The sequence below is a fragment of the Lissotriton vulgaris genome, chromosome 3_1, assembly GCF_964263255.1.
Source record: "Lissotriton vulgaris chromosome 3_1, aLisVul1.2, whole genome shotgun sequence".
NCBI lineage: Eukaryota > Metazoa > Chordata > Amphibia > Caudata > Salamandridae > Lissotriton > Lissotriton vulgaris.
The window spans coordinates 1324141237-1324166135 of record NC_141689.1 but is presented as its reverse complement, the minus strand read 5'-3'; the positions used below and the strand labels follow the sequence as shown (position 1 = coordinate 1324166135).

The window sequence follows — 24899 nt, the reverse complement described above, 5'->3', positions numbered from 1 at the left end:
TAGTCCAGTAACCAATCTGTGATGTACCTAAAGTACATGGTATCAATTTAGAGAGATAACAGCTAGGCTGGGGTCCTGATTAGCAGGGCCAAAGCCAGTCTAAAGTAAAAAACCCAGTGAAACACAGCAAAAGAATAGGGGTAACCAAAGGAAGCAGATCCTACTCTCCTACATTGATCATATCATTCTATTAAGTTACTGGCTTGATCCAGTGTATGACTAACCAATAGGCGCACCGTGGAGTCTACCACTTGCCAATATCCATTCATATTTTTCCCTTCTATACTAAATGTTTTGTCCTGTAGTCCTTGAAGATATCTTGGAGTTCAGCTCCAGGACAGAATACGTCACCATTCATGCCTATGGAGTGGAGAAGTGTGGCTCAATGGTTAGAGCGGCAGACCCTGATGCAGCGGTCTGGCCCGGGACCAGGGTTCAATTCCTGTCTCGGCGGGTCTTGGGCTCAATTTCCTCGGACCTGATCATTCTCGCCTCGGTGCCTATTCTAATCATGGGTACCACTCTGCAACTCTGGGCAATAGCTTGCTTAATCTCCACAACGGCCCCAACAGCGCTGGGATGCCTGGCTTCACCCTGGGGGTGCCCAGGAGTGGACATTTCACAGGGAAAAGCCAGGAAGGGTTCCACAGCGGTATGCGTTACAGCGCCAGGACACCCCAGTTGGGGTATTAGTGCGCTTTACAAGTACAAATTACATTTACATTTACATTTACATGTGTCATGGGGGATACTGTAGAGCTCATTCAAGATATAGTCCCTGGTGAGAAGTCTAAGTAGTGGGAGCCTCTGTTTGGATTATTTGGATTCTGTGGTGGAGCATGTACACTGCATAAAGGCTTATGTGGCAAGACACTTGCAAGAAAGAGGGGGCCTCTTTTTCTTACTTTTCCTTTTCATAGTTTAGCACAACTATTTTGAAATCTTTGATGGTTATGTCATAACTGAAAACGAATAAACAGTTGATTCCTCTGGGGAAATAACGGCCACGCTACAGTGCACTCCCTATGACTGGCCAGACCACATAGAAAGCTCCACCAGCAGTACTGTCACTTTTGTGACTTTATAGGGGACAGCCCTCCAAGTAGCAGGATCTGTCTCAGTTGCTGCAACCCTAGCAGTAATTATTTCACCTGTCATAGATGAAAGGGGGATCTAGTGGACACCAGCAGCAGCTAATGTCTCCCCATTCTTCAATTCGTTCTGCTGCTTCTAAGCTACTGCTTCAGTTTATCCATAGGGACTACACCCTCCCGTTTTTACCCACTCTTTTTGAACATCCTCCACCACCAAGTAGTAGATTCTTCCTTATTTGAGGCAGTTGTCTTTGCTTTGCTACACACAGGGGCCATACAATTGTGCCCAAGAGATGGGCACAGTATTTTATTCTCTTGGTCACCAAGAAAGATGGTGCATCAGGCCTGACCTTTTTTTCGTTTTTGAAAATCTGTATATTCAAAAAGGATCTACAACACATACAATTAAAGGGGACCCAAGGGCAATTTAATGACCTGCTCTGAGTACATGCCCTATAAACACTTAACACAAAGAAGTATCAGAGGGTCAGGATTTCTACAGGTAGTTATTGAGGACAGTAGTAGTGAGTTGTTACCACTAGCCATACAACTGAAAGTTACAGGAGCCAGGTCAGGTTAGTGTCTGGTCTCTGGCACCCATCAGTCACCATTCGGAACCGCCCTTCATCATTTGGGGCTCCGAGGACCAACACCGCACCTGATCTTTTCTCTTACAGGAAAGGCTTGACCTTCCTGTTGGTCAGGGCATGGTCGTTTGGAGTTGGGAATATATATGCTGGTAATGTAACTGACGGGGTAAAAAAGTGTGTGCAGTGCAAAGAACAAAGTGATACCAAAAAATATAGAGAAAGTGAATAAAATTGGTTTAAGGAGCAACAGAAATTTTAATAGGGTATAGCTCCCAGCACCAATGTTAAAAATAGCCAAGACAGGGAAAATTTATAAACTGTCTAGTGGTGGAACGTGGTCGACATGTTTCAGCAATTGTTGGCCATTGGCCTTGCTTTCTTCAGGACCTAAACATACCGCTACTGCAAACAGAAAAAAATAACCAAAAATGTGAAGAAGTGTTTTCTTAAAAAGAGAAGATTACTGGAACAGCTTAGATATATAAGTGTCACCTGGACCTCCTAGGTGTGCTTGTTCCGAGTCTTCTCACACATTCAGTAGTAGACTGATTTGTGAGAAGTAGAGACCTCACCCCACCTGGCTGCGGCTCAGGACATAGGTGAAGCACCGCTCTATCCGTCGGTACTCCAACGCGGCATCTGTGCCGTCTGGGGAGACTGGGAAGTACCATTTGGGAGTCGTAGTGGGGGCTGACCCCCACTGTAAGCAAATCACTAATGGGCCGTGGTCCTAGATGGAGAGAGGAAATATCTTAACCTCACCAAGTGTTCCTAGTAGTCTTTGATTGATAAAGATATAAGCCCAGCGGGAATAAGTGTTTGGTGGATGTGAGAGTAGAATGTGTAGTCTCTAGTCTGTGGGTACAGGGTTCGCCAGGCACCTCGAAGGCCTAAGTCATGGAATTTCTGCTTTATGTCTACATTGAAGGAGCCTGTGTTGGATCTGTGTGTGTGGGTGCTATCTAAGTCCGATTACCACATTAGATTGAAATCCCCCATCAAAATCGTTGGCCCTTCCGCAAAGAGGTCCACTTTGTCTAGCAGAGTGGTGAGAATGCTTGTTTGGCCACGTAGCAATAAAAGTGCATAGCGTGCCCCGTAGAGTATCTTTAACCAAGACCATCCTACCCTCTTTATCAGATTGGATGTTCAAAAGCTGGAATTTTGTTGAGTAGTGAAATAGGAGCGCTACTCCCCGATGTTTAGTAAGCGCTGATGTCCTATAAATAAGGGAATATTGTTTGTGTTTAAGCCTCAATTCATTGGTTCTCTGGAGGTGAGTCTCTTGGAGCGCCACTCCATTGAAGTGGTGGTCCATGAGGTACTTCCATACTTTTTGCCTCTTCTGCAGGGAATTAAGGCCTTAGACGTTCCACAAGGGTTGTGGAGAAGTGTGGCTCAGGGGTTAGAGGCGGCAGACCCGGAAGCTGAGATCGGCCCTGGACCAGGGTTCAATTCCCTGCCTCGACGGGGCTTGGGCTCAATAATTCCACGGACTCGATAATTCTTGCTCCGGTGCCTACTCGACTCACGGGTTCACACTCTGCGACTCTGGGCAATAGCTCCACAACGACCCCTCGCGGCGGGATGCCTGGCTTTCACCCTGTGGATACCCTGCCGGGGTTATCGCACAGGGGAATACCAGAACGGGTTCCCTAAGCAAGCGCTTAGATGCCTGCGATGTGGGTGGTTTGCGCTATATAAATACATGTACATTTACATTTACAAGGCTATTGTGAATACCATCTTGTCAATTGGGACTCTCCCCTCCCTCCTCTAGTTCTGCCCCCTGTGCCCTCTCCCCAGGAAATTTGGGATCAAGATCTCCCTGCATCCCCTACATTAAACATGCACCTTCCTTGTTACTCTTACGCCCAGTAGTTATGTAATACCACCACCAAATCCCCCCCCCCGTCAACGTGAAAAAAAAACAATCCCAACTGGAACTTATGTCGAATGGAAGACAATACCATAGTTGAAGTCTCCCACTCAGTGGGGTTGGCGGATGGTGTGACCAGTAGTCCCATTCGCGCCCTTCTCCGGAGGCTGTCCTGCAGCACAGGTCGCCAGTAGCATCTGGCTCAGTTCTTGCGTGGTGGCGGAGTGTCCCCATTCTGGAATCTTTCAGGAACCATGGCCTGGAAATGTCCCCACAGGGCAGCAACTGGCTTCCCCAGGCGTGTGGTCATGTGACACAGTTTGATTAGGCGTAAGCGTGCGAGAGGCCCAATACAGTTCTCATTTGTGAGACGTGGACCAACCTGCCAAGGATGTGCCACCTCGGCTGGCGCCTCGCGACTGCCAGCAGCGGATTCAGACTCAGAGGCAGGTAGACCCAACATGTCCAAGCCCTCCCTCAGGTCGGTGATGTGACGCTGTTTGTTGTTAAATTCGAAGCTCAGACCAAAGGGATAAGTCAAACGATATCTAATTTTGTCAGCTCTGAGCTTAGATGTGATGGGCCGGAACTGCGGTCGCCTCATCATAGTTGTGGGGGCCACATCTTGATAGATGCTACATGTGTGCCCTTGGAAGGAGATTGAGTCCTTTTTTCTGGCGGCTGTGAGAAATGCCTCCTTCACCTTATAGGAGTGAAATTTCACGAGGATATCTTTCGCGCATTTCCGGTCCCCAGTTGCCAGGCCTCCGACTCTATGCACCAGCTCAAGCTTGATTTTAAGGAGCTGTGGGTGCACAATTTCTGCAAAGAGGCCCTCTAGAAAAGCTTTTAAGTCGGTCCCTTCCTCTCCCTCCTCTGAATCGCGGACCCATAGGTTATCTCTATGCACCCTATTTTCAAGGTCCTCTGTTTTCAGTTGGGTGTGGTGCAACTGATCCTGGAGGGCGCCTATCGTATTCTGCATGCTGGAGGTGCGTTTGTCAACTTCCTGGGTCTGTTCCTCTAGCTCCACCACCCTGACCCCCACAGAGTCCACATCATGCTGGAGGGAGGCTATTCGTTCATAGAGGTCGCTTTTCAACTGGTCGATAGAGCCTTTAATGTCTTGGCTCAGTTCCTTCCGGAGCTCCTCCTTGAAATCACGCCGTGAGGCCATGAGGTCATCTTTAGTAAAGGCCATGTTGTCGGCGCTGTCTACTGAAGGGGGTTTATCTGCTGGAACGAAGAAACGAGAGACCCCAGTCACGGCTTTGGTCACTGTTTTCTTAGGCGGCATAGAGGTGAGCCACCGACACTCATGCTGTTGCTGCCTCAATACTCTGCTGCTGCCACGCTGTGGACCCGATAGGCTATCTCAGAGTAATATCAGCGACTCACAGTGCATGTACTTCCTCTGTCTCTTTGTTGAGCACCCAAGTTGTCGGCCACTTCCCCGAATATCACCCTCCTCCACAACCGCAGGGTGTAGCTCCCAGGAGCGTCTCCCCGCCGGCCATTGCACCATCAACCCAGGCCTCCTCGCGATGCTGTTGTTCTCCTCTTCATTAGGGCCTTCGTCAGGGGAGTGGTGCTGCAGAGGTTCCCTCCAGGGTGTAGCCCTGCTTCAATGAGAGTGGGCGACCGTTACCCCCAGTTCAGCTGTAGCGGGATCCACAATCCCCAGCGGAAAGCGGAGGATTCTCACAAAGACTCAAACGCGGTGTTAAGACCCAGGAGGAAGGCCCATGCGGCTCTCAGTACTTGCTGTGTGAGGGGCCTAACATGCTGCAAGTCAGCCATTTTAAGGTCAGGCATCCGCCCCCATGCTCTCATTGGCCCCCTCAGCGTTCGCCGCTCCCCTTAGGCATGCACCCTCAATCTTGCCCCTCTCTGCGTGTGTGGCAGGTCCGGTGACAGTGCTGGGCGGATCTATTCAGGCATCAAGGTCTCACTCGCACTCCACATACCTCCAGTGGATGCCCGCAGCGAGTAGTCTTCCTCTGCATTTCAGGTGACAGGCAACCGCTCCTCCGGCTCTTCACATGACTCGGCGGCTCCTGGTGAAAGCATTCGATCTCAGTGCTGCCGACTACATCTGAACCGCCTCAGACGGGTGCCGTTCCCGCTGGTCGCCGTGTTGGGTTGCAAGATGGCGGCCACCTGCTAAAGCGAGCGCAAAAGCACTCCGGCATCACCCCAAAGCAGTCCCAACGTGGCGCCTGGTGAAAACACTTGATCAAAGTGCCACCGGTCGCACCGGAATCTCCTCCTGGACGGGTGCCAATACCGCTGAGTGCTGCAGTAGCACTCAAGATGGCGGCCACCGGTACAAGCAAGCCCAAGGGTACTCCGGTGCCACTAAAACACTGCCTCACTGCCGCCGCCAGAGCTTCGTTTAGCGGTACCTCGATTGCCCAAGCGGTGAGTGTGAGAAGTTGGCTTGGTATATGATGTCACCTATTCTAGTGGGCACCCTGCACCAGTCCAAACGACCCTTATGGTGATGGTTGTAAAGTAACCTTATAGACAAGCTATCCTAGTGGTAGCATGGACATAGCAGTCTTAGGGTAAACTTCAGAGAGCATGTGAAGCCAGCTGTTTTACCAATTATAATCCCTTGAATACCAAATGAAAGGACACCACACAAGGTATATATCAAATATATATGTATTTATTACTAACACAACCCCTCTGCACTCTTTATGAGGTCAGAGTTCGAGATACAGCACAAGTTACTCAATAAGCATACTATAAGTTGCACAAATACAATTCTGCCCTAGGGACCTCACGAACCATATACTAAGTAAGTGGTATAAGAACTACTTCAGGAAAGGTGAATAGGCCTAGGGCCTAGGGAATCGCTGGGGCTACACTGAACAACAAAGGATTGTAAGTAGGAGTCCCACGGGAGACGTGTGCAGTGTCTAAACACACACACAAGTTACCATAGAGTTATAATGGGAACGTAAAAGTTACAAAGTAGTAGATTTTGGACACTTCCAGATGGACTACGGTAAAACCCTTTTAAACTAGGACACTTGGATAGTGAACACCCACGGGAGCACCGGAGTACTCGAGTTACCTCACCCAGGGAAGCCGGGTGCATAGGTGTTTTCATGTCCGGTATCGCCGCTGATTCGTATGGAGAGCTGCAAGAAAGTGCTGCAGGCGACCAAAAGAAATGTGTCCAGGTGGGTCCAAGGGTGGTTCGGAGTCGTGAAGAACCTGAAAGCAGAAGGGACAGAGTCTGGGTCACTAGCCAGTGACCAGGAAGGAACAAGGCGATGTCGAGATGCAAAGAGGTGAAGATTGTCTCTGCAGCCACGAGGACCAGGAGGCGGCGATGACGACCAGGAGCTGGATTCGAGCTGTCCCCCGAAGGATCTAGTTGACTGCAGTGTCGGTGTCTGGATTGGACCCAACAAACCTTGGCAAGTGCAATTCACACAGGATGGGAAGATTGGCTTAAGTTCAGACTAGCAAGGTCTGGGGAGCTTCTCCTTCGCAGGGAAGCTGGAGCAAGCCCGGAGCAACCAGGCAAGCGGTGTAGTTTCACAAAGAAGTCTTCAGAGGGCTCACTAGCCAACGGGCTAGCAACCGCGAAGACGCGTCGTGCTGAAATGCAGGCCCAGGCCCCGCGCGGTACTCGTGGAGTGTTGAGGGCTGAGCTTCGGTGCAAATGCTGCTTGGGTCTGGGGCTTCTCAAACCCCAATGTACAACTTCGAGGGTACCTCAGAAGCAGCACGGTGAGCAAAGAGCAGGTAGTCCAGGGTATCCGGTCTCTCGTGTCCACCACGGGTTTCAGCTTTGCTGTGGATGTGGTTCGGAGTCAGAGAAGTCTGGAAGTCCAGTTCCTGAGTCGCTAAGTCTTCGGGTTCCGGCGGGAGCGTCGACAAAGCAAACCGGCAAGTAACTGATGGTGCCTATTTGCAGAGGTTGGTCACTCCTTGACCACAAGGGAGATGTCTTCAGTCTTCCACTCGATATGGAACGTCTAAGGTCCAAGAGTTTGTTTCAGAGTTTCTTTCCAGAATAATCTAATGTCTCTGGACACAGCTCCTATCTTTATACTAAACTAAGGGGCTGGATTACCTGCTAGATCCCTCCTATGGCTGGAACCTGGGAAGGGGGAGGTTACATCCCTTTCCCTTTGTCCAGTTTCGCACCAGAGCAGGGGCTGGAGTGCCCCAGCAACTGGTTTGAACCGGGCTATGCATGGACCACCTTGTGTGCCCGAGGCAGTGTCTGGAAAAGCATACTTCCATTGAACGCTAGCACCCCCCTCGACATGAAACCTATTGTCCAGGCCTCCCTTTGCCGGAGTTTTATCCAGCAGCAAGAGGTCAGACTCGTGTCTGTGGCAGCAGCATCCATTTTGTGATGCTGAGGCTCTGGTTAACTTTAACGGGGATTAATAGGAACAACATGTCTTCTCCCTCTAGAAGGGTGGAATGCTACCCCCGTCGCCAGAACTGGCAAGGGGGTAGTATTCCAAAGCGTATGACACCTTACACGACATGTTTTGTTAAAGCCAAACCAAAGTTAGCATTAACCGTGAGGATTATAATGCACTTAAGAGTATATGGTATGGCTATATCATAGAACAGCTATAAGGACATGGTTCTGAAAGCTGCAGACGGGCTCAGCTCATGCTAAGCACCATCTCACATAAAACCAAGCACTCTGCCTTCAGGATTGTCCAGGCCTGTCATAGGAGTGACTTATCTATATCTATACTACTATTATAAAGAGAGAACTTTGAACTCTTGAGGCGGGTAAACTCGGGAACCACAGCGCCAATCCAAACACCCGATACATTGTTGTAATTGTCAGAGTCTGCAGATGGACATAGGCTATATAAAAAAATAAAATATACTTTCTTTAAAATATTTACGATTTAAAAAAAAAGAGTCCCTTGGAAGTAGCACCGGCCGCGGCGTGCGTGCTGACATCAGGAGCACGGGGAGGAGCGGCGTACAGGAGCGCGAGGAGGAGCAGCGGACATGAGCGCGGGGAAGAGCGACAGACAGGCGGGGAGGAGCGGTGAGGAGCGGCGGACAGGCGGTGAGGAGCTGTGGGCAGGCGGTGAGGAGCGGCGGACAGACGGTGAGGAGCGGTGTGGAGCGGCGAGGAGCGGAGGACAGGCGGGGAGGAGCAGCGGACAGACTGGGAGGAGCGGCGGCTGAGGTAGGTGAAGCGACCCGTGTGCGGCTCATTGGGGGCCCTGAAAGTGGCGTGTGCGCTCCGGGGGACCCAAGGACAACGTCTGGGCGGGCGGGGGCCCTGAAGCCTGAGACAACGTCGGGGCGGGCGGGGGCCCAGAAGCCTGATTGCTCCCGGACAATGTCGAGACGGGCTCCTAGTAGGTATAGATGTGTCTATATATAAGGGTAGAAATAGGAATACTATATCTGAAAGAAACAGGTTAGTATTAGACTCCTTACCTTAAAATATCCCCAGGCGTCAGACTGGATCCGGAAACTTTTGCATAGCAGTACCGTCTGCGGGTCCGTCAATGGTGCCGGAATGATGTCGCCGGAGTACTTAGATGCTGCCCTCGCGCGCTGACGTCCGTTCCTATGTTTTTCCACGCCAGCAAGCGCTGATCCGGAAAAAGTGGTACCCTTAGTCAATTTTTGACTAAACTTTTTCGATCATTTTGGATCTTTCTTCGAATTCGAACGACTGACTGTGCCGGTAGGGATGCCCGGGTTCAACCACTGCATCGACTGCAACCGACTGATGTCGGTTACCGACCCCCATCGCCGGTGTTTTTATTGCCTGGGGCCCGACCACGATGACAAGTCGTGCCCCGTCTGCCGGGCCTTGACGTCGAAGGCTAGGCGGGAGCGGTCCCGCAAGAGCCTCGAGCTCCGGCAGTCGGCCCGCACCGTTCGAGGTCCCGGTCCGAAGAGAGGTCGAGGGACCGGCTCGGAAAGTCAACACCACTCCTAGAGCTCCAAGTCCTCAGGTAAGAGGCACAAGAAGTCGAAGAAGCGACATCGCTCTCCCGACTCGGCAGGGGATTCGGGCAACATCGCCCATGTGGCTCCACCGGAGCCGCAGGCATCGTGGCATGCTCCCTACCCGCCGGTCCCTGGGCAGAACGCGACGCCGGAGGAGATAGATGCCTTCCTCACGGCCATGAGGTCACTCACTCCGCCGTCTGGTTCCGCGGCGCCTTCGGGCCAAGCGGCCCCGACTGGGAGCCCAAGCGGGCCCGGTGCTTCGGCCCCGGCACCGTTGGGTGCTTCGGCCCCGGTGCCGTCGGCGACTTCGGTCCCGACGCTGCAGGGCCCCGCTGGATCCGGTTCCGGATCCGTGTCGTCGCCGGTCGACCTTACGACCTCGCCGGCACCGGCCCCTAGGGTGTCGCCCCCGGCGCCGTCCACGGACGACGTCGTACCCGGTCTGCCCCTCGACCCAGTTTCGACGCCGGAGCGGCGCCGCTCGACGCCGCATTCAACGTTGAGAGAAGACTTATTCTTCTATAATCTGGCCCCATCATTTTACCCTGATTACCAGGAGATGGGTGGTGAGGCGGATTGGGAGGGGACTGAGGATCCTCTGGCACGTGAGTGCCAGTCTTATCAGGACTGGGTAGGTGAGCTAGGGGATGCCAGTGGTTTGGACACTTCGCCAGACACTGGTTTTGTCTCCCCTCCTACCGTGGCTTCGGAGGAGGGGGCTGCCTATAGTGTTTTGTTGATGCGGGCGGCCAAGGCTTATCCCTTGAACTCCCCATCGCGGCAGTGAGGACTAACCTCCTCACTGAGGTCCTTCAACCGCAAGCAAGCTCTTCGGAGCCTATGTTGCCGTTTAATGAGGCACTGTCTGACGTTCTTCTGGGCACCTGGTCCAGGCCCGCTTCAGGTCCCCCTGTAGATAGGAACGCTAGGTGCCCTGATATCTTCAGAGGCTCTTTCTGGTTGGGCACAGCAAACAGTGGTATTCCTTGGTAAATCCAACTGTGCACTCCCTATGGAGCAGTGGCGCTCCTTCCTTATGAAGGTGGACCTGAAGTTGGAAGACCTGGCCGATTCCGAAGCTTGGGCAGTGGCCCGGGGGGATTGTTTGGTGAGCCTTTTATCAAAGAGCTCGGGAAATCTGTGAATACTTTCACGTCCCTCGATAAGGCCCAGTCCTTTATCAAGCGGGTTTTCTCCTCCCGGGTTTTCCCTGGGACCGGTCGAGGTAGGGGCCGCTTGACCGGCCAGGCCTTCCAAAACTCCAGAGGGCACGGCTCCAAGCGAAGGCAGTATCAAGATCAGGCATGCTATCACAACTTCTACACATCCTGTGGACAACGACCAAGAAAGAGGTTGTGGCTTCAGAGGAGGCAACAACACCTCTAATGCCTGTAAGTGTTTCCACCTCTTCCCTTGTGCATGTTGGTGACCGTTAGGCCAGGTTTGTGCATGTTTGGGAAACCATCACGCGCAGTGCTTGGGTGCAACAAAAAGTCCAGGGTTTTCGTATCGAATTCTGTAGCACTCCAACTCAGGAGAGCAGTCCCAGGCTTATCCAGTTTTCACATCTAGAGGCAGGACTGATCGATTCAGAGGTCTCCTCCCTCTTCAACAAAGGGACTATTTGCCTCACATCGCCGCATTTGCAAGGCTTCATAAGCAACATGTTTTTGGTAGACAAGGAGGATGGGGGGGGGGGGCAGCGTCCCGTGCTAAATCTGCACAAGTTCAACAAGTGGTTGGTTTACCACCATTTCAAAATGGAGGGAATCCAACTATTAAGGGACGTTTTGCGCCCAGTAGATCCGATTGTCCGCTTGGTCTTAAAAGATGCATACCTAGCAATCCCTATTTCTCTGCTGTTCCTTTGGTGCAAGTGCGTGTACCAGTTTACCACTCTGCCTTTCAGGCTTTTCTCCACTCCTTGGTGCTTTACGAAGGTGCCCAGACCAGTCGTGGAGCACATTTGGGCTCGGGGGACACGCCTCAATGTTTACCTCAACAACATGCTTCTTTTGGCACAGGTTCCCCGACGGTTGTGCGAGCAGTTGCAACAGGCGGTCAGCCTGTTAGAGAGGCTGGGGTTCGGCATAAACATCAAAAAGTTGTTGTTGGTTCCAGCTCAGAAGTCACGGTCTTGGGTTTCGTATTAGACTCTACCAAGGCAACTCTCAGCCTTCTTGCAGAAGATGTCCAAGATCCTTCACGAGCTCTGCCGGACGTTGGTCAAAGAGAGAGTGCCCCTCAGATTGCCTGCGTGGTGGGACTCCTGTCTGCCTCCATTCAAGCCATTTTTCCAGGCCCAATGCATTATTGTGCCCTGCAGCGTCTGAAAGTGGGACACTTGTGGAGAGGGCTTCTTTACTCTCATTTAGTGTCCCTGTCCAACGAAGCATGGGAAGAGATTCGCTGGTGGCTCACTCATACAGAGGCGTGGAATGGCCGGTCAATATTTGGCTCTACCCTAGACCAGGTTATCGAGTCAGATGCCAGCAGATAAGGCTGGGGCGCCGAGTGTGGGGATTTTTCCACAGGAGGGTCTTGGTCTTCGCAGGAGCAGACTGTGCATTTAAATTGTTTGGAGCTATTGGTGGGGTCCCTCGCTGTCCTTTGTTAGACCAGAGACCGGGTCCAATCTTGTTTCATTATAAAGATGGACAATGTCTCGGCTGTCAGGTACATAAACCACCTCGACGGTACTCGGTCGAAGGTTCTCTCGGACCTAGCAACAAGCCTTTAGCAGTTCTGTCTCGATCACCAGATTTCGGTGACAGCATAGTATCTCCCCGGACTGATGATCAGGTCACGGATTGGCACTCGCTCCACTTTCGAGAATCCAGTCTTTGGAAGTTGCACCCGGAGTTTTTTGCCATTGTGCAGAACCTTTGGGGTCCTTTTTAGGTGGATTTTGATTCAAGACTGGATCATCAGGTGGCCCCATTCATCAGCTGGAGACCGGATCCTTTGGCAGCGGCCACGGCCGCTTTCCTGCATGATTAGATTCCGGAGCAAGCCTATGCATTTCAGCCATTTGCGATGATCACAAGAGCGTCGGCTCAGATCAGGTGGCAACGGGCGGAGGTGGTTCTCAGCACCCCGATTTGAAGGTCGTAAGTTTGGTTTCCGGTTCTACTGAAACTTTCTTGAGATTTTCCAATCGTCTCCCCCTGTTCCAGAGCTTCTTTTCAATCCGGATCATGTTCCACATCAGATGGTGCTAAACTGGTTCCTACACCTAATGGCGTTGGAGGATTACTGGAGAAAATGGCTGATCCCAGGCCTTTCGGCATATGCTGTAGACCTCTTGTCCAAGGCCCTGGAGGCGATGGTGTAGTTGGTGTGTGCAATGGGGTTGTGATCCTGTGGGCTCTGACATAGTGCAGATCTTAAATTTTCTGGCGAGCCTGGCCCAACAAAGTTTGGACTACCAGTCGGTGAATACCTTTCGGTCCGCCATTTCGGCAGGTCACGTACCTGTGCAAGGGGCACCGTTTGGGGATCACCCTTTTATATGTCTGCTTCTGAGGGGGGTCAGATTCTCTCTACCTCCTGAACCACGATACTCAGAGTGAACAAGGTTCTCAACTTATTTTTGTTTTGGCAATCCAATGAGTTCTTATCAAGGAAATAATTGTCTGCTAAACTGGCGATGCTCCTCTGCCTGATCTGTGTAGATGAGTTTCAAATGTTAGGGCCCTGGATATCACAGGCAGGGTATTTCCCCTACTGGGGTTTCTTTCACCATTCGTCGAAGAACCAAATGTCACACTAGAGTGATAGTGCCCCGAATTTCCAGACTCCCCGAAGCTGTGTGCACTCCTTAACAGTATTGAGGAGATGTATTTGGAGCTTAGACCTCCAGGGGAGAGGCAGCTTTTGATAGCCCTCTGGAAACCGCATAAGGCAGGTTGATCTCCCACGATTGCACATTGGGTGCAGTAGGTCATGCAGGAGGCGGGTATTAACCTTCGGCAGTTTGGAGCCCATTCTGCCAGAGGAGTGATGGCCTCCAAGGCATTCATCCCAGGGGCAATGTTGGAGGACATAATGAACGCTGCAAATTGGTCTTCAGACTCCTCCTTTAAAAGGTTCTACTTCAAACCTAATATTGATATGGCCCTCTTGATGGTAAGTAAGCTTAAAACTAGCATAATCTGAAGCCTCTGGTCCTGACATAGAATGAAATATTTCCTAGCTAATGTAATGGAAAGTTTAAATTCTATTAGGGACCCGGATGCAAGGATTATCCCTCTCGCCGTGAGGTTCATGAATGCCCGCCCCCTGGAGACTAAGTAAAGTGTTCTCTCTGCTTCGCTTGACATGTGTCTTAATGTTGAGACTGTTTGCTATGGAATTGTATTCCAGTTAAAGAACAGTTTTAGGTAGTTGTGATTCAAGGTCAGGAGCTTTCTCTGTTGGAATGACAGTTGTTGTGAATGCATGCATTTTATCGCTGATTAGCTGCTAGTTCTGATCCTTTTCTTTAGTTCCAGGAGGGGATTCTGGCAAACAGGACGGATAGAGTAAGACGACTGGTGTGACTCGCGTGACGAAAGAGGAAGCCCAGGACACTGAAGAGGGGCTCTATGCTGGATCTTGTGTTTTGATTGGACAATGCCTTTTCATGGATGTGCTTATCGGTTGTTTGTTTCTCCAATTTCCCTGGAGTTCTGGGAAATGTGGTTGTGTTGATGTTATTAAAATGGCTGCTATGGAATTAAAGTGAAGAAAGTAAAGCATAATTCTCTCCTCCAAGCCCTGATTAGAACTCGCAAATTTCCTTCTTCAATGAAAAAATCAGCAAGGCAGCAAGTTCGTCGAGAGAGACGTTTCTCATCACGAAAAAGCTTTTAAAACCCCCCACACCCCCAGCTGCACGCAACCCCTCTAACGAACACTGTAACGAGTTAGCTAACTTTTTCGATTCAAAAATACAAAAAATACTCAAACAACTTCCGTCTCTCTCTTCTGTAAATCCCTCCCTCCTTCTCTCCTCCCGGCGACAGAACAGAGACACTGAGCTAAGCAAGTTCCACCCCATTAACATGGAAACCCTTGGTTCCATACTAGAAGCCCTCAAAAGCGGATCGTCTCATGACCCAGCCCCTGTGAGACATCTGAAGCAGGTCGCCACGAGCATCCTACCACCTATGACCAACTTGCTAAACACATCCTTCGAATCTGGAACTGTTCCCACTAGCTGGAAAAAGGCGGTGGTGAAGGCACTTATAAAAAAACCAAACCTTGACCCGGACAACCTGGCTAACTTCAGGCCGATATCACTCCTCCCCGGCATTAGCAAACTGGCGGAAAAATACATCAACTCCCAGCTCTCTCATTATCTGGAGTCCAACGAGCTGCTAAAAACCTCCCAAACCGGTTTTCGCCCGGGCCAGGGGACAGAAACAGCAATGGTGGTGGTAGTCGAAGAAGCTAGGAAGATCATTGATGCAGGAGGATCAGTGGCAGTGATCCTCCTGGATCTCAGCGCAGCATTCGACACCGTCAACCATAGCATCCTGGCCCAACGCCTGGAAAACCTTGGCATCACTGGGACGGCCCTCGACTGGCTAAAATCCTTCCTCCACAACCGCTCCTTTCAGGTGGCGGAGGGAGACTGCATCTCAAGGGAAACCCCGATACGTTGCGGAGTGCCTCAGGGCTCTTCATTGAGCCCTACACTCTTCAACGTATACATGGCACCTCTTGAACAAATTGTCGTCCCCTATGGCATTAAACTCCTGACCTACGCGGACGACACTCAGCTGGTCGTCTCCCTCAGCCAGTCAGAACTCCCCACCATCGATCTGTACTCCTGCCTAGGGGATATAGTCAGCTGGATGAGCGATTCCCATCTAAAGCTCAGCGGGGACAAAACTGAGCTAATGGTGTTGGGCAACCAGTCCCACTTCCGCCCGGAGTCTCTATGGCCTCCCAGCATGGGCCCACCACCAATCCCCAAAACTGATATTAAAAGCCTGGGGATTTGGCTGGACGACAAACTTACCCTCAACACGCAGGCCAGGAAAACCGCAGGCACATGCTTTGGCCTACTACGCTCCATCCGTAAGATCCTCCCATTGCTCCCATACTACTACTCATACAGGGTCTTATACTGTCAAGACTCGATTACGGCAACGCCTTGTACCTCGGCTCACCAAAAAAAGTCATCTCTAGGCTCCAGGTGGTGCAAAATGCGGCCGCCCGAATCCTCACAGGCACAAAAAAACGCTGCTCTGCTAAACCTGCACTCAAAGAACTCCATTGGCTTCCGGTGGAACAAAGGGTGCAATTCAAGGCCATGTGCCTAACTCACAAAATCCTACATGGAAAAGCCCCCCCTGTCCTTAAAAATCTCGTGACACCCCATACGACAAACAGAACCCTTCGATCAACCAACGCCCATCTGACCCAAATACCTAGGATCAAGAGAACACGCTCTGGAGGTCGGCAGTTCTCATATCAGGCGTCTAAGATGTGGAATACTCTCCCACCGGACCTCCGGGCCCAACCTAATCTCCTGTCATTTCGTAAATCCTTGAAGACATGGCTGTTCCCCTGACCTCTTCATGCTCCCGCCTGATTCTACCTCTGGATTTCAGTTAGCGCTGGGACGCTCTCGGGCAGCCATGCGCTCTATAAATCTCCTTCAAATTCAAATTCAAATTCAAATTGAAACTTTGATACGTCAGCTAGGATATTTTTCATTCTTAATTACAAATGTAATTCGGACAGTTGAAAATCTCTTATTACTCGGGAGAAAGAGGGTGTAATACTTATACGACATTGTTGGTAAAATAAAGTGAGGAATGAGGTGTGATTATTGTGCTTGTTAGGCCTGAGCATGTGAATAACAGGTTGGTTTGGAAAGCGTACATTTTTTTTTTCTGATTGATCTTGTGGCTTGTACCTTCTCCAAGTTGTTTTATAATATGCAAGACGTAGTGTATCAGTACTTGCAGTTTTAGAAGGACATTTGTTTTACACTGTTGTACAATGTAAACAGGAAGGCCTGCGCAGGGATATGCTTAAAGCTGTAGCAAATCCTACAAAGTATGCACTACGATTTAACTAAAATCAAAAAGTTATCTTGAAATTGCACAATCTAATAAAGGTAATAAGACTTGCGTGATGGACCAGGCCAGGCATCATTCTGTTAGTCTTCTAATACGTTTACTTCTGTTTACCCTAGGTATGGTAGCGGAGGAGTACAATGCCTTCTTCTACTCTCTTGTTTCCCAGGACACTCAGGAAATGGCATATTCAACCAAAAGACAGAGATTTTTGGTCGACCAAGGATATAGCTTTAAGGTAAGGCAGTCCTGTAATTTAATTCATAAATCTCTTACCTCTTCACCCTCACCTGCATGCAAAGACCCAAGTAGACATTTAGAGACATTTTTAATCTCAACAAAAGTAAGTCTCCTATTGCAATTATAAAAGATATCTCTTAATGGAAAGAGAAAATGTTGAAGTCTGGACTCTTTCTCATGATTAAAAAACGTGACTAGGTGGTTTATTTACGTTAATAAACTTCACAGTAAAAAAACACTATTTACTTTCAGCAAATAGGTCTTTACGAGGAACGTCAGAAAGAGCGACTATGAAGCAACAAGTTAACTCCCAAGCAACTCAAGGAATCAAATCCATACATTCCAACTTGCATTCAAAACTCCCATTTTGTTTATAAATCTTTTTTTATTTTACATTTTAAATATATAATTATATACATTATAAAAACTTCTGCCAAGAAAGGGCATTCATTTACATATATCATACACAAACATACAGCTAAAAGTTTGGATTACCTACATCTAGTTGTATCATTACAGAACGGTCTTTTCCAAAGGGCCCTCTGATTGTAATTACCAGTTTATTGACATTATCATATAGGTCTCAGTGGCAACATGGTGTTCATGATGGGCGTTTGCACAGAGGAAATTGCTAACTTCTAGTTAGTGCACGCAGCAGATCTAAATCTTCAACCAGTTTCTCAACATATCTAACTAATTTCATCCTTATTTCTTCGACAGTACACTGTTCTTCTACATCTGAGCCAGCCTGCCTTCTCTAGGATTTTAGGGCTCCGCCATTGTATTGCAGGTCACTGTTTTGCTAATAGCAGTTTAAAATTGAAGAACTTCTTTTTAGGTCGAGCCTGCAGGCAGTGCACATGTGCTGTTGGTTGGTGACCTATTGTATCGCCCATTTCTTTTTTAAAAGCACTAAAAAGGGGCATTTAGCCCGTCCATTACTAACCATTTGTTGGCATCATTATAGATTTCTCTTCTTTGCTTCCTTCTCATTTGGTGCACTTGCGAGGCATCACTTCCTTTTCTTTCTGTGGTGCATGGGCCTAATATAGATACCAGGCCGTTTTCTACGCTTTCATCCGGAATTTGCCCAACATAAGACTTATGGGCGGCTACTCAAGCCTTAGTAGGCCTTTCTTGAACTGCTCGTCTACTTTTACCTTGGCACTACTCTCACAGTGCCTCCCATCGCCCTGAAGAAGGTCCTGTGTGGGCAAAATGCGTTGGCTGTCTAAACTGATGCAATTTGGGCACACTTGAAATAAAGAATCCAAGACTGCAATCAACGACTCTTGTGTATCTACCTGTATATCTTTGTGAGAAGTTGGCCTGATATATGATGTCTCCAATTCTGGGGGCACCTTGTATCAGTCCAAACAATACCTTATGGTGTCTGGTTGTAAGTCAACCTTATAGACAAGCTATCCTAAGGGTAGCATGGACTAAGCAGCCTTAAAGGCTTAACTCAAGAGCTGTTTTACCAATCACAATCCTGTAATATCAAATGAAAGTACACCACACAAGTTATATATTATAAAAATATATGTATTTATTACTAGAAAAATACTCTATACTCTTTGAGTCTAGAAGCACAAGCGTTTAAACATAAAAGTTGCACAATTATGGATGAGGCCTAGGGGCCACTCAAACCATATATCAAAAAAGTGGTATAAGTATCACTAATCGAATGGTGGTCAGGCCTAGGGCCTGGGGAATCACTGGGAGCAGTCGGGAGTAGCAATGCTGAAGTTGGGTAAAGCCTGCGGGATTCGGGTGCAGCGCTTAAAGCACACACATGCACCAATGTAAAGTCAATGGTGCGTAAAAGTTACAAAGTTACTGTTAAAGGAGCCTTCTGACTGACCTAGAAGGATGAAACTTTAGACTTATACACTAGAGGTGTGTACCAGTGCAGGAGCACCGGCGTTGCTGAGTTACCTCACCCACAGGAAGCGGGTGCACGGGTGCAAAGTAGTGTCGGGTTTCGTCACGCAGGTCGATGGTGCCTGAAGATGAAGATGCTGCAGGCGTCAAGAAGAGAAGTGTCCTGTGTGATCCAAGGGTGGATCGAAGATATAGATGATCTGAACGCAGAGGGGACAGAGCCTGGGTCACTCAGCAGTGACCAGGGTGGAACAAGGAAGGAACCAGGCAATGTCGGGCGCAATCAGGTCGATGTCGGGAAGCTTGTCTCCGCTGCCACGTGGACTCTGGGGCACCGAGGATGTCCAGGAGCGGATCACGAGCTGTCCCACGCAGGCTCTCGCTGTTGGCGGTGTCGGCTTCCGGATTGGAGCAAACAAACCTTGGCAAGCGCAACCCACGCAGGATTCGAAGATAGCTTCTTACTCGGACCAGGAGGGTCAGAGCGGGTGCTCCTTTTCAGGGGAGCGAGGGCAATTCTGGAGCAACCAGACTCACAAGTCAAACTCAAAGGTTCGTCGGTACTGGGGCCGCTAGCCAACGGGCAAGCGACCGGACCAACGCATTGAGCCAAAAGATGCAGAAGGGCCCCACGCAGCACTCTGTGAGTGTAGAGGGGTGAGCTTCGGTGCAAGAGTGGCTCAGGGCTGGGGCTTCTAAAACCCCAATGCACATCTTCGAGGGAGCCTCGGAAGCTGCACAGTCAGCGCCTCTTGGTCTTTCCAAGACGGCCAGCCCCACGCTTCAGGTCGCCTCCATGGGTCTCAGCTCTGCAGGGACTGTGGATCGGGCTGTTAGAAGGCAGGCATGCTGGGTCTTGTCGATCTCTGTCGCTCGAGTTCTGGCGGGAACTGCAACAAAGCAAACGTTGAGGTGCTGATGGTGCCTGCTTGCACAGGGTGGTCACTCCTTGACCACAAGGGAGATTCTTCAGTCTTCTACGTCGAGTTGGCACTGCTCCCATTCTTATACCAATCTAGGGGGCTGGATTACCTGCTAGGTTCCTCCTATGGGTGGGACCCAGGAAGGGGATGGTTACACCCCTTTCCCTTTGTCCAGGGTCGCGCTGGGACTGGGGCTGGTGTGCCCCAGAACCGGTTTGACCGGATTATGCAAGGGGAAGCCTTGTGCGCCCCAGGCACTGTCTAGCTTCTTTCAGCCCTCCCTGCCCCAATACACTATCTCCTGTCTGGGGTGGTGTAGCACCTCCCCGCGACAGGAAACCCTTTGCCTAGGCCTCCTCTGCCAAGTTTCGGTCAGCAGCAGGAGGTCAGACTTGTGTCGGTGGCAGCAGCATCCATTTTGTGATGCTGAGGCTCTGGTTAGGATTAACCGCGTTTTAGTAAAGTAACATGTCTTCTCCCTCTAGAAGGGTGGAATGCTATCCCTGTCGACAAAACTGTCGAGGGGTTAGTATTCCAAATCGTATGACACCTTACACGACATGTTTTGATAAAGCCAAACCAAAGTTAGCACATAACCGCAATGGATTATAATTGGTATGGCAATATCCCGGAACAGCTACAGGAGTTGTTCCCGACAGCTGCAGACAGGCTCAGCTCATGCTCGAGCACCATCTCACGTAAAACCAAGCACTCTGCCCCCAGGATTGTTAAGGCCTGTCATAGGAGTGACTTATAGGTATATATGTGTCCAGATATAGGTATACTATATCTAAGCAAGGGGTAATTACACGACCTTGCCCCAGCTGAGTGATCAGCCAGTTGTGTCAGTTTGGATAGCCAGCCAGGGGTGGCAAAAGATATGCTGCAGCCCCTGGTAGGCCTTGGATACACCTGTGCCCTGGGTACCTATGGTACACCGTACAGGGGCTGATCAGGTGTCCCAATACCCAATTGGTAATGTACCTAAAGTACATGGTTGTGAATTTAGAGAGAGAACGGCAGGCTGTGGGTCTGATTAGCAGGCCCACAGCCACATTAAGTCGAAAACCAGTGAAGCAAAAAGCAAAAATTGGGGTGACCATAGGAAAGCAGACCCTACTCTCCTACAGGCGGTCTTTGCTACCTTGGATAGCTGGGATGTAATAGTTTAAATACCCCGGGTGGTGTAGTGGTTCTACAGACCAGGTGTCTTGGAAAGCGCTTATATTGAAGTTTTCAAAAAAGATATTCCTGTCAGGGGACACTCCCTTGGACCTCAGCCCAGCAAATTTTCAGGATAAAAGCGCTAATCTACGTGGTGTTGGATATGAATCTGATGTCGGCCCAACTCTAGGAACTATAGTCTATGGTAACCCTTGGTAATTCCTCCTCTGACAGCTTTATTAAACGCTCCATCCCCTTGTAAGATTATCTCCAAGCTCTATACTCTCGCTCAAAGCGAGATGGTATCTTCCCTTAGCAATGTAAGATGAGCTTGGCATTCTGATATAGGAGCTCCCATCACGGACGACACCTGGTCTTAGTGTTGCGAGGTTACTTGTAAGATATTCCTAATCTGCCGTCACTGTATCGTTCATTTTAAATTTCTAAACAGAGTTTATTATTCCCCTTCCCGACCCTTTAGGTACGGTCTGAGGTAAACCGACAATTGTGAAAGATGCTACGCCCCACATGCAGACTTCTTCCACCTAGCATGGTAATGCCCCTCTGTGTTTCATTATTGGGAATTTATTTTTCAGAAGCTTAATGTTATTCTAGGGCTTTCCCTCGTTCCGGATCACCTGTTAGCGCTTCTTGGCTACACCAAACCTCTTAAGAAAGCAGCACGCAAACTGGTGGGAATGGGGCTCCTACTTGCAAAGCGTCGACTATCTATGCGATAGTTGAGGGGTCCGTTGCCTACAGTTGCAGAGTGGGAGCAAGACATGGTGTATTGTAATACCCAATCTGATGTGTACAACAAATTGCTCCCCCTTGTAACCGAGCAAAGAATTTTTGGGGGTATGTTTGCGCAATATCAGGCTGCATGTCAATCTACACCTGAAGTTTCTGGAGATTAAGTGGGGACTGTATGTATTCTCGATGTCTCTAATGGATAGATCTGCATGTGCAGTCATCATGGTTCTCTCTGGCGGATAACCTTCACCTCATTCGCAGCTTTTGGTGTTAACCTGGTCCTTCCAGAATACCTCGCCATTGATGTACTGTTTATGTGATTAACACATTTTATGTGCCTTCACTGCTAATTCATTTTATGCTCCTGTGCTCTATATTATACACTTGACATGTTATTTGTTTTTGGCGATCCATATTACTGTCTTATTGTTTGATATAGATAATAAAAAAAAATAAAAAAACTATAGTCTATGGTGCGCAATCTATCTCATTCTCTGCACCAATAGTCGCTAGTAAATGCTGATTTAGTGACCAGGGTACTAACAGTGGGGGATGAAAGGGACCTTCAATCTATCTATCGTAGTGGTGATACGCCAATTTAGGGTGTTACATGATGAACTAGATTTCTTTCTGGAACTATCTTCGGATGGTTATATTTAAAACGGAGAGTTTTAGTAAGAAGTTCAGTACGTATATCCGAAAGCCACCAAGTTTTCAACAAAGACATGATGCGAAAAAGTGAATGTAATGGCATCAGGGGCATCTGAGGTACCCCCGGGGTAGGAGTGTCTTTTTTGCCCCAGTGATAGCTTCCAGTATTAAAGACTGACATCCTCTCACTCTTCGGATCCTGTGAATACACTTATTTATCAGGGAGCCCTCGTCCTCTTTATGTAAGCTGAGGGGGAATGTTTGGCACATTAATCAGGTGAACTTTGTCTCATGTCTGGGATCTTATCAGCACTATGTGAGGCTTGGGTCAGGTTTACCTGATGATAAACATGGCTAGGTAGAGAGCTTTGTGCCTTACTCAAATTAGTGGATTTCCATGAGCCAGCCCCATGTTGACCTACCCCTCTGAGATGTCTAGGGTCTGCGGAATCGACTTTACTACTACCGGTTATGTTTTCTCTGCTTAATCTTTCTAGATTTTGTCTTGTGGGGCCCCCTGATAAGACTCGCACAGTCAGTCCCCCCTTGCACATTAACTGGGTGAATTACTTGGTATCCCAGTTGTTTCTTAACCCATCGAACATCTATATGTACCTTACCTAGGGAATCTGAGAAACTACCAACTATGGCGTTAAGCGCTCTGATTTCCTGCACTAAGTCCATTATTTGCAATGTTAGCGATCTTTGCGTGGGTACCTCGTTTGGTGTGCTAAATTTTCATTACTCATGCTCCAGGAGCTGCTTAAGCTGCCTATAGAGCAGTTCTAACAATAACGGAATGCTCCAGGCAAAAAAATAAATGATTTTAAACTTTAGGTTTAAAGCATTTTATTAAGACAAAAGAACATGGGGAGAGGGAACAGGAGGTTAGGGTTACATACAGTACAATAAGAGAAAAATCGTAGTATCAGGAGCGTGCTCGTGGAACAGTTCGTTAGGCCAGACGAGAAGCAATAGCAGATGAAAAAATGAAATGCAATTTATATCTCCACTCTGCGCATATCCAGCACCCCAAATCTGATCAAAGAAGGCAATAAAATTGACACAAAAAAGCACAGCCCATCCCCCTCTAGAACCCCTGCCCCAAAGAAAAAACCAACTCCCCAACTCCCCCCAACCCCCCGTCCAATGGCCCATTACCAGTACTACCCGCCCCAGAGCCACACGCCCCCTCACTAAGAACCCGCCCCCCACTCATTCTAGTCTGCCGGAGTCGCCGGCGGCGTCGGCCTCAGAAGCCTGAGGTACCTCGGGCAGGTGAGCTCCCTGAATTCGGTGGTTAACAGCGCAAGGAAGGGTTGCCACAGCTCATCAAATTGATCTATCTCCCCCACCACCGTGAGCGACAGTTTCTCCATTCCCAACACGTGCCAGAGTCTATGTAACCAACCCGTGATGGAGGGGACAGTGGTAGTGCGCCAATGGATGAGGATATTCTGGACCGCAGACCCCAGCGCGATGGCGATCTGCCTGCCCCTGCGGGACTTCAGCGGATACATTAGGCCATTAGGGAGGCCCAGTAATACATACGCCGGAAAGCGCGGGAGCTCAATTTCAAAGTGCTTATCCACCTCATCCAGAACCTCCTTCCAATAGGCGGCCAGCAAGGGACAATCCCAAAGAATATGTGAGAGGGTCCCCACCTGCCCGCAACCTCTCCAGCACCCCTTATCAATGTGCCTATTCATCTCATACAGTCTCTGGGGTGTAGTACCAGTACGTGGACACCTTGGTAAACGTCTCCGTAAGGCCGGTATGGTACGCAGAGTGCGATCTGGTCCCATTCCTTGTGGCTGAGTGTCCTGCCCAGTTCCCTGTGCCATCGTTCCCTCCCCGGGTTATAATAGTGGAACGGTGGGGGCTGTAGATGCTTATAAAGATCAGTAATCAATTTAGCATCAGAGGTTCGGGTCACCAGCCACCGCTCATACGGTGTAATTTGACGATCAGCGGTGTCCCGCACCTGGGGCTGGAGGGCCCAATGTCGGACCTGCATGTAGCGTAGTCTATCCAACTCCGTGAGGCCGAACTCCTGCTGAAGCTGCTGAAAGGGAACCACGCCTTCCGGCCCATAGACCTGAAAGAGCGCCCGGCAGCCCGCAGTCCTCCAATGGGAGAAAGCACCCGGCTCCATCCCCGGGGAGAAGTCAGGATTATCCACTATGGGTGTAAATGGTGAAGGGAAAGTGGTAAGGTCCCGGGCCTCGCAGACTGCGTCCCACACCCTCAAGGGAACCCGCGTAACGAAGGAGGCGTAAAGGTTGGGGGGGCGGTAAGCACGGCGCAAGAATGGAACCTCCTGTAGGGTGCGGCCCGCCACCGCCTGGTCCTGAAAAAGCCAATGTTTATCGGACTCCCACCTGCTCCACTCCACAAGGTATCGTAGCTGCGCCGCCTGAAAGTACTTACGGAGGTCCGGAATACCAAGGCCCCCCGCTTCCGGGGCAAGCGTGGAGAGAACCCTCTTCATCCGCGGCTTGCGGCCTTGCCAGACAAAGCGGGAGATGTCGGCCTGCGTTTGTCTAATCCAGCCCACTGGAGGCTGGAGAGGTAGGGCTCGGAAAAGATATAGTATCTGGGGCAATACCGTCATCTTAACCGCCGCGATCCTTCCCAGCCAGGATAATAGGCCCTTACTCCAGCGGCCGAGCTCCTCC

The 24899-nt window shown here is 49.7% G+C and overlaps 1 protein-coding gene across 3 annotated transcripts in view; it reads left to right on the top strand.

Moving 5' to 3' along the window:
- ERCC3 (ERCC excision repair 3, TFIIH core complex helicase subunit) overlaps positions 1 to 24899 on the top strand; it is a 1672020-nt gene that overhangs the window by 1459623 nt on the left and 187498 nt on the right. For all 3 annotated transcript variants that reach the window (XM_086961802.1, XM_086961803.1, XM_086961804.1), the window contains one exon: positions 16726 to 16844. In XM_086961802.1, the coding sequence (XP_086817928.1) occupies positions 16726 to 16844 (119 nt within the window). The remainder of the gene's footprint in view (positions 1 to 16725; positions 16845 to 24899) is intronic.